The following is a 9664-nucleotide window of genomic DNA, read 5'->3' as shown; positions in this document are numbered from 1 at the left end:
GTGTGGGATTGGGATGGGAATGGAGTGGGATGCTGTGTGGGATTGGGCTGGGAATAGATTGGAATGTTGTGTGGGATTGGGATGGGAATGGACTGGGATGCTGTGTGGGGTTGGGATGGGAATGGAGTGGAATGCTGTTTGGGATTGGAACGGGAATGGAGTGGAATGCTGCCTGGGATTGGAACGGGAATGGAGTGGAATGCTGTCTGGGATTGGAACGGGAACGCCGGGAACCATTCCGGACAACCCGGGACGAGGCGGAAAAGCTCATCCCGAGCTCCCCCCGAACTGTCATTCCCCGTTTTTCCCTCCGGCAGCTTCAAGGACTGCATCCCGCGCTCCTTCCAGCGGCAGATCCAGCAGAACAGCTTCCTGACGCGCTTCCGGATGCGCAACGTCTTCCGGCACTTCCTGCGGCGCTTCCAGCGGCACACGGTGGGCGCCGGGAAGCTCTCGGAGCGGGACGTCATGTCCAAGTACCTGGCGACCCTGGAGCTGCTGGCGCCGCGCTTCGGGAGCGAGCTCTTCCCGGCCCTTTCCCTGGAGACGGCGGCCGAGGGGGACAAGGGGCCGCTCTGCGCCAACGGGGCCCCCCCGGAGCCGGGACAGCCCCTGATCCCGCGGGATCCGCCCGTCACACACCACGTCCTGGTCTCCGGCACCGCCGGCATCCAGTGGCGCCCGGCGCCTCCGGAGGTGGGTCGGGGTCGTTCCCATCCCAATCCCACGTTGGATGCTTCCCGAGGGGCTCTGTGGGTGGCCAGAACTCATCCCGGTTTGCCCAGAGCCTCTCCCAGGATTCCCGTCCCAATCCCACACAGCATTCCAGTCCATTCCCATCCCAATCCTATACAACATTCCAATCTATTCCCATCCCAATCCCACACAGCATTCCAGTCCATTCCTATCCCAATCCTATGCAACATTCCCATCTGTTCCCATCCCAATCCCAGGCAGCATTCCAGTCCATTCCCATCCCAATCCCACGCCACATTCCAGACTGCTCCCATCCCAATCCATCCCACACCGGATGCTTCCCAGGCTTTTCCTGGGGCTCTCTGGGCATCCAGAGTTCCTTTCCAGCTTATCCCAGTTTGCCCAGAGCCTTTCCCAGCATTCCCATCCCTGTCCCATCCCACACCACCTCCAGGCTTTTCCCAGGGCCCCACCTCATCCCAGTTTCCCCAGTACCCCCCCAACCCTTCCAGCAGCTGGAAAACCTGGAATTCTCCCCTCTGCTCCTCCGCAGAGCGCGGAGCCCTTCTCCCAGCGTGGCCATTTCGGGAGGAAGGGCAGGAACAAGGAGCCGGATCCCAAGGCCCCGGCGCGGCCGCCGGAGCCGAACGAGCCCCCCTGGTGCCACTTCTGCGACTTCCGGGAGATCACCCACGTGGTGGTGAAGGAATCCCGGATCAGCATCCACCGGCAGGACAACAGGAGCCTGGTGAGCGGCATCGGGGCCCTCCCGGGATCCCGGCAGCGCCGGGGGAGGGACAGAGGGATTTTCCCGGCGTTTGCCAGGGGGTTTTGGGGCGGTCGGGGCTCAACCCCGGTGGCTTCTGTTCCCAGGAGGTGACTCTCCCGTCCCCCGGGATCGCCCTGTCCCTGGTGTCGCTGGTGGACGGATATTTCCGGCTCACGGCCGATTCCAGCCATTACCTGTGCCACGACGTGGCCCCGCCCCGGCTCCTCCTGAGCATCCGCAACGGGATCCACGGGCCCATGCAGTGAGTGGCTGCTTCCCGGGGGGAAAGGGGGGATGATCCCGGTCCTCGGGGCTCATCCAGAGCTGCTCCCTGTCCTTGGAGCTCTCCCGGAGTGTTTTGTCTCCTTGGGGCTCATCCAACCCCATTCCATGTCCACTGGGCTCATCCAGAGCCATTCCAGCTCCTCAGGGCTCATCCAGAGCCATTCCCTGTTCTCAGGGCTCATCCAGAGCCATCCTGTCTCCTTAGGGCTGATCCAACACCATTCTCTGTCCTCGGGGCTCATCCAGGTGTCCTTGGGGCTCTCCCAGAGTCATTCCCTGTTCTTTGGGTTCATCCCAAGCCATTCCCTGTCCTTAGGGCCCCCCTGGAGCTGTTTCCTGCCCTCGGGAACTCCCCCGGAGAGCTCTGTCTCCTTGGGGCTCATCCAACACCATTCCACAGCCTCTGGTTCCTCTGGAGCCATCCCGTGTCCTCAGGGCTCATCCAGAGCCATTCCATGTTCTCAGGGCTCATCCAGAGCCATTCCAGCTCCTCAGGGCTCATCCAGAGCCATTCCAGCTCCTCAGGGCTCATCCCAATCCGTTCCCTGTCTCCTGCTCCCAGGGAGGAGTTTGTTTTTGCCAAACTCCGCCGGGAAGAGCCGGAGGAAGGGCTTTACATCCTCCGCTGGAGCGTCCTGGATTTCAACCGGATGATCCTCTCCGTGGTCAAGAGGAGCCACCAGCAGGTAGGAGGCAATTCCCGGCGCAGCATTCCCGGGAATCAGGGGCCCTGCTCTCCCTCGGGATGAGCCGGGAGCTGCGGAGCCGCCGCTCCCCTCCCCGACTCCGCTTTTCCAGGCTCCCGGAACGCCGGGAACCTTCAAGTTCCGGCAGTTCCGGATCCAGAAGAAGGGAGAGTCCTTCGTGCTGGAAGGCTGGGATCGGGAATTCCCCACCCTGCGGGAGCTGCTGGACGTGCTCAAGGGCTGCACCCTCCGCTCCGGGGAGGAAAACTTCACGGTGAAGAGGTGCTGCCCCCCCAGACCGGGAGGTACGGACACGGATCGGCCCCGGGATTGGGAATGGTGGGAATCCCGGAGCTCACGGGGCCCTCCCCTCCCTCTCCCAGAGATCTCGGACCTGCTGATCACCAGGAAGGTGAAGGACAACGGGAAGCAGATCCTGAACCTCACCCAGCTCAGCTTCCACCAGATCCGCAAGAACGAGATCACCCAGGTGCTGCTTTCCCGGGATTTGGGCTGCGCTGCTTTCCCGGGATTCGGGACTGGGGGGTGGAAGGACCTGCTCTGCTTTTCCAGGGTTCATGGAATTGGGGAGGGATCCTCTCTGCCTTCCCAGGATTCACCCCAGATCACGGGATCCAGAGCAGGGGGATTCTCCCACCCCCCTGGGCCAATTTTGGGATTGTTTTGATCTTTTCATTCCTTCTATTTTCAAGGAAAAGTGGGGGGAAGATCCATATGGAAACAGCTTTTCCCACAGTGGGATACAGAGGGAAGCCGGGGGGGTTGGATGAGGATTCCCACCCTCCCATCATGATTCCAGAGGATCCAACACTTGCCCTTTTCCCTGTTTTCCCAGCGAGCCCACCTGGGCCAGGGCACCCGGACCAACATCTACGACGGGGTCCTGAGTGTCTGTGGGAATTCCGGGAATGACGACGAGGCCGAGTACTTTTCCACGGAGCAGAACAACAACAGCCGGGAGATGCACGTGATCCTCAAAGTCCTGGATCCCAGTCACAGGGACATTGCCCTGGTGAGGCCCCCCCTGAGCGGGATCCGGGGGGAAAACCGGGATCTGAGGGGTGGGATACGGATCCAGGGGCTGGAATGTGCATCTGAGGGGTGGAACGTGGCTCAAGGGGCTGGAATATGGATGCAGGGAGTGGAATGTGGATCCAGGGGCTGGAACGTGGTTTGAGGGGCTGGAATATGGCTCCAGGGGTTGGAATGTGGCTCCAGGGACTGGGACACAGCTCCAGGGCTGGAATATGAATCCGGGGGGGGGCTGGAATGTGGTTCCAAAAGGGCTGGAATGTGGCTCCAGGGTGCTCCCTGGCTGCTCTGGAATTCCAGGGCCCGGCTGACATTCCCGGGGCTGTTCCCACAGGCCTTCTTCGAGGCTGCCAGCCTCATGAGCCAAGTGTCCCACGTCCACCTGGCCTTCGTCCACGGGGTCTGCGTGCGCGGGTCCGAGAGTGAGTGGGACCCCATTCCCGCCTTTCCATGGGACCCCATTCCCGCCTTTCCCTGGGACCCCATTCCCACCTTTCCCTGGGACCCCTTTCCTGCCTTTCCCTGGGACCCCATTCCCACCTTTCCATGGGACACCATTCCCGCCTTTCCCTGGGACCCCTTTCCTGCCTTTCCATGGGACCCCATTCCCGCCTTTCCCTGGGACCCCGTTCCCGCCTTTCCCCGGGATGTCATTCCCACGTTTCCCCAGGGCTGACCCTGGAGCAGGGCTGGGAAGAGCATCCCTGTTTCCCGCAGATATCATGGTGGAGGAGTTTGTGGAGCACGGCCCCCTGGATGTGCTGCTGCGGAAGGAGAAGGGCCGGATCTCCGTGGGCTGGAAAATCACCGTGGCCAAACAGCTGGGAAGTGCCTTGAGCTACCTGGTAATGGGAATGGGGCTCTTCCAGCCGGGAATTCTCGTGGATATCCTCCCCTGGAGCTTCCCAGGAGCCACTTCCCTTTGCTTCCCTAGGAGATAATCCCGTTTTTAGGGTTATTCTGCCCCATCCCTGCTTCCTCTTCCCTGGGAAGGAACATCCTGGGGAGAGAGGGAATTCAAATCCCAAATCCTGGCTCTGTAGGTTTATTTTGGAGCTGGGAAAAGCTGTGGATGAGGATGAGATCCCAGCCAGGGGCTTGGGAATGGTGCTGGAAAACCCTCCGCATCCTTTTATTCCCTGCTCCTGGTTTATCCTGGAGCAAAATCCCAAGACAAGGAGATGACACGGAGAATTAGAACCAGGAATCCCACTTTTTCATTTTATCCCGGAATCCGTGGGCTTGACCTTGTCCTGCTGCATCACTGGGAGCTTTCCCAAGGTTTCCTTTGTTTTGTCCAAGGAGGATAAAAACCTGGTGCATGGGAATGTGTGTGCCAAGAACATCCTGCTGGCCAGGAAAGGGCTGGAAGACGGATCCGCTCCCTTTGTGAAGCTCAGCGATCCCGGGATCAGCTTCACGGTGCTCTCCCGGGAAGGTACGGGATCATCCCGGCCTGGAGCTGGGCAGGGATGGAATTCCCAGTGGAAAATCCGGGCGGTTTTTCCCCCCCTTCCCTCATGAATCCCATGGGTTTTGCCAGAGCTGTTTTGCCAAAGTCTTCCCTACTTTTCCAATGTGAATTTTCCCAATGTTTGGCATTTTGGATGTGGGAATTCTGTGGGAATTCCGTCTGGTTTTGGCTCAAACCCTCCATCAGGGCTGATCCCCCCCTCAGTGTCCCGCCTCTCTCCGAGACCCTTCCCCACAGGATCTCTCCCGTTTCCCACAGAGCGCGTGGACCGGATTCCCTGGATCGCCCCGGAATGCGTCCGGGATGTGGGAAACCTCAGCACGGCCGCCGACAAGTGGAGTTTTGGGACGACCCTCCTGGAAATCTGCTTTGATGCCGACGTCCCGCTGAAGGAACGAACCCCTTCTGAGGTGCCACTTTAGGCCATTTTAGGCCATATCCTGCCATTTTGGGCCCTATCCCACCATTTTGGGCCATATCCCACCATTTTGGGCCCTCTCCCACCATTTTAGACCATATCCCGCCATTTTGGGCCCTCTCCCACCATTTTAGACCATATCCCGCCATTTTGGGCCATATCCCACCATTTGGGGCCATATCCCACCATTTTGGGCCCTCTCCCGCCATTTTAGGCCATATCCCGCCATTTTGGGCCCTCTCCCGCCATTTTAGGCCGTATCCCGCCATTTTGGACCCTATCCCGCCATTTTAGGCCATATCCCGCCACTTTAGGCCCTCTCCCGCCATTTTAGACCATATCCCGCCATTTTGGGCCCTCTCCCGCCATTTTAGACCCTATCCTGGGCCGAGGCCGGCTCTGAGGGCCGCTTTTCCCGGTTTTCCCGCAGAAGGAGCGGTTCTACGAGAAGCGGCTGCGGCTCCCGGAGCCGTCGTGCCGGGAATTGGCCTCGCTCATCTCGCAGTGCCTGGATTACACCCCCGGGGAACGACCCTCCTTCCGCACCATCCTCAGGGATCTCACCCGGCTCCAGCCCCACAGTGAGGGACAGGAATGGCTGGGATTGCCTGGGAAAAGGGGGGGGATTGCCTGGGAAAAGGGGGGTGGGATTGCCTGGGAAAAGGGGGTGGGATTACCTGGGAAAAGGGGGAGGTATTGCTTAGGAAAAGAGGGGTGGGATTGCCTGGGAAAAGGTGGATACAGGTTCTGGATGGGGCAGGGGGAAAGGTGGGAGAGAGGGAAAGGGGAAAAGGGGAGGAAAAGGGAAGAGGAGGAGTGAAAAAAAAGGGAAAAGGGGAAAGAAAAGTGGGGGAAAAGAAGAGAAAAGAAAAAGCAAAAAAAAATGGGTGGAAAAAGGGAATAGAAAAGGCAAAGAGAGGGGGGAAAAAAGAGAAATTGGTCCTTTCCTCCCAGACCTCGTGGACGTGACGTCGGTGAATCCTGACTTCCCGGTGTCGGATCCCACCGTCTTCCAGAAGCGGTACCTGAAGAAAATCCGGGAGCTGGGGGAGGTCAGTGGTGCCCTGAGATTCCCACCGGGAATTCTGGACCTTCAATCCCTAATTCCACCCTTCAATCCCTCATTCCACCCTTCAGTCCCTAATTCCATCCCTCGCCCTCCTTTCCCTTGGAATCCTCCCCCCTCCATCTCCCGCCTTCCCTGACCCCTCCCGGCACAGGGACCCCCTTCAACCCTCCCCTCTTTCCTTCCCAAATCCCCAATTCCCACCTTTCCCCGCTCCAGGGGCACTTTGGGAAGGTGGGACTGTACTGCTACGACCCCACCAACGACGGCACCGGGGAGATGGTGGCCGTGAAATCCCTGAAATCCGGGAGCAGCCCCGAGCTCCTGAGCAGCTGGAAGAGGGAAATCCAGATCCTCAAGACCCTCTACCACGAGAACATCGTCAAGTACAAGGGCTGCTGCAGCGAGCAGGGTGAGGGGGGCCGTTCCAGGCGGGAATTTTCCGGGATTGGATCCGCAGGAAGGTTAAAAACCCCAATTCCCAGCGTTTTTTGGTGGAGAATCCCCGTCCTGGCAGGGATTTGGGGGGTCTCAGGGGGGTCCTGCTCTTCCCACGAGAGTGGGGGGACACTGAGGGGCTCAGAGTGAGACATGAGGCTCATTCCATGTGGAATTTCTCATTGGAATTGGGAGTGGATCCGGTGTTTGTTTGCGGAGAAGTTAAGAACCCGATTCGCGGCTTTTTTTTTGGTGGGGAATCTCCATCCTGGCAGGAATTTGGGGTTCTCAGGGGGGTCCTGCTCTCCCCACGAGGGTCCCACTGCTCTGTTCCAGGGGACAAGGTGGTGCAGCTGATCATGGAATACGTCCCCCTTGGGAGCCTCCGGGAATTCCTTCCCAAGCACCCCCTGAGCCTCTCCCACATCCTGCTCTTCGCCCGCCAGATCTGCGAGGTGGGAATCCCAAAAACCAGGGAGATTCCCAAAAACTGGGGCCGAACCATCCCAAAAATGGGGGTGATTCCCAAAGAAATGAGGGTGGGCATCCCAAAAACGGGGCTGGTTCCCAAAAACTGGGGCTGGGCATCCCAAAAATGGGGGTGATCCCCAAAAAAATGGGGGCTCTAAATCCCCCCCAGAACTGGCTCTAACCTTCCCAAAATATCTCTGAACCCCCCCAAAATGTCTCGAAACACCCCAAAACTGGTTCTGACCCCCCCCAACTGGTTCTGAACCTCCCCAAATGGCTCTAAACTCTCCCAGAAATGGCCCTAAATCCCCCCAAAACTGGTTCTAACCCCCCCCGGGCCGGTTCTAACCCTTTTCCCCCCAGGGCATGGCCTACCTGCATTCCCTGCACTACATCCACCGGGATTTGGCCGCCAGGAACGTGCTGCTGGAGAACGAGCACGTGGTGAAGATCGGGGACTTCGGGCTGGCCAAGGCCGTCCCCGAGGGCCACGAGTACTACCGGGTGCGGGAGGACGGGGACAGCCCCGTGTTCTGGTGAGATCCCGGGGCCGGGACGGGCTGGGAGCGATCCCGGGGGCGCTCCGGAGCCTCTGGAATTCCCGGTGTTCCAGGTACGCCCCGGAGTGTCTCAAGGAGTCCAAGTTCTACTACGGGTCCGACGTGTGGTCCTTCGGGGTGACCCTCTACGAGCTCCTGACCCGCTGCGAGCCCGGGAACAGCCCCCCCGCGGTGAGGGACGGGGAATTCCCGGGAAATCCGGCCCACGGGGGGGGAGGCTCGAGGTTTGGGGTCTCCAAGGTTGGGGCGTCACCGGGATTGGGGGCTCCAAGGTTGGGATACTCAAGGTTTGGTGTGTCCAAGGTGGAGATTCCTAAGGTTGGGATACTCAAGGTTTGGGGATTCCCAAGGTCGGGGGTCCCTGGGATTGGGGGCTCCAAGGATCTTGGTGGCCGAGGTGGGATTTCAGTGGGGTTTTTTTCCCGGCAGAAATTCCTGGAGCTGATCGGAGCCACCCAAGGGCAGATGACGGTGCTGAGGTTGGTCGAGCTCCTGGAGAGAGGGAAGAGGCTCCCGATCCCGAAGGATTGTCCGTGTGAGGTGGGAAAGGGAGGGAGGGAAGGGAGGGGGAGAGAAAGAGGGAAAGGGGAGGGAAGGGGAAGAGTGAGAGAGGAGAGGAGGAAAAATAGGGAAGAGAAAAATGGGGAAGGAAGGGGGAAAGGAGAAAAACAGGAAGGAGGAAAAGTGGGAAAGAAGAAGAGGAAAAGAGGGGAGAGGGAAAGAGAAAAGTGGGAAGGGGAAAAGTGGGAAGAGGGAAATTGGAAAGGGCTCCACATTCCTGTGGGGAGGAGGAGGGAGGAGGGAAGTTGGGGGCCCTTTTCCAGGATATTTCCCTATTTTCCACCCCTGTTTTCCCCCCAGATCTACCGGCTGATGAAGAACTGCTGGGAAGCAGAAGCTTCTTTCCGCCCCTCCTTCCACAACCTCATCCCAATCCTCAAGAACTTCCAGGAAAAATACCGGGCTCAGGCCCCCTCTGTCTTCAACCTCTGCTGAGACCCCCCAGAATTCCATGGACCAGGGAGAAAACACCCCCCAAAACTCCATGGATTGGGGGGAGACCCCCCCCAAAAAAATGGAGAGTGGGAAGACACCCCTAAAAATTCCATGGAAGGGGAAGGACATAAAAAAAAATTCATGGATGAGGGGACAGACACTCAACAAATTCCATGGACTGGGGAAGAACACCCAAAAAAAATGCCCTGGATGGGGGAAAACACCCCCAAAAAAATGCCATGGATTGAGAGAACACCCCAAAAAATTCCATGGAGAGGTGGAGACACCCTAAAAATGCCCTGGATGGGGGAAAATACCCCCAAAAATTCCACGGACTGGGGGAAGGACACCCCAAAAATTCCATGGATTGAGGAAAGAGCCCAAAAAATTCCATGGAGGGGGGGAAACACCCCTGGGAGGGGCACACGGACTCTGGATTCCTGTTTTCCCGGCAGGATGAGGAAATTCCGGGATGTGGAGACGGAGCAGCACCAAGGAGGGGGGGATCCTCCCCCTCAAAAAATTCCAGATACTTCCCCCCCCAAAATACCAAACACTGTGAATGAGACTGTGGGGACGAGGATTTTCGGGAGAAGGACTTGGATTTATGGGTGTGATTTACGGATTTATGGAATTCTGGCCTTATTCCCGACCCCAATTTTAGGGGAGGGTTGTTTTTTGGGATGGCAGGGGCTGGATCTCCTTCTTTCCCACCAGGAATTTGGGGCCCCCTCCCAAAAAATGGGGGTTCA

At 58.7% G+C, this 9664-nt stretch overlaps 1 protein-coding gene across 1 annotated transcript in view; it reads left to right on the top strand.

The window, feature by feature from the left end:
- Positions 1 to 9664, top strand: part of TYK2 (tyrosine kinase 2) — an 11844-nt gene extending 2180 nt beyond the window's left edge. The window contains exons 5-23 of the mRNA XM_027631350.1: positions 318 to 696; positions 1250 to 1444; positions 1570 to 1727; positions 2313 to 2436; positions 2549 to 2741; positions 2820 to 2926; positions 3293 to 3469; positions 3824 to 3911; positions 4207 to 4334; positions 4792 to 4927; positions 5222 to 5373; positions 5812 to 5962; positions 6336 to 6433; positions 6667 to 6859; positions 7222 to 7340; positions 7720 to 7892; positions 7970 to 8087; positions 8346 to 8456; positions 8778 to 9664. Of these exons, the coding sequence (XP_027487151.1) occupies positions 318 to 696; positions 1250 to 1444; positions 1570 to 1727; positions 2313 to 2436; positions 2549 to 2741; positions 2820 to 2926; positions 3293 to 3469; positions 3824 to 3911; positions 4207 to 4334; positions 4792 to 4927; positions 5222 to 5373; positions 5812 to 5962; positions 6336 to 6433; positions 6667 to 6859; positions 7222 to 7340; positions 7720 to 7892; positions 7970 to 8087; positions 8346 to 8456; positions 8778 to 8912 (2935 nt within the window). The 3' untranslated portion in view covers positions 8913 to 9664. The remainder of the gene's footprint in view (positions 1 to 317; positions 697 to 1249; positions 1445 to 1569; positions 1728 to 2312; positions 2437 to 2548; positions 2742 to 2819; positions 2927 to 3292; positions 3470 to 3823; positions 3912 to 4206; positions 4335 to 4791; positions 4928 to 5221; positions 5374 to 5811; positions 5963 to 6335; positions 6434 to 6666; positions 6860 to 7221; positions 7341 to 7719; positions 7893 to 7969; positions 8088 to 8345; positions 8457 to 8777) is intronic.

Source organism: Corapipo altera, unplaced genomic scaffold, assembly GCF_003945725.1.
Source record: "Corapipo altera isolate COAL_440 unplaced genomic scaffold, ASM394572v1 269, whole genome shotgun sequence".
Lineage (NCBI taxonomy): Eukaryota > Metazoa > Chordata > Aves > Passeriformes > Pipridae > Corapipo > Corapipo altera.
The sequence above is the reverse complement of the archived record's forward strand: the minus strand, read 5'-3'. Positions and strand labels throughout refer to the sequence as shown.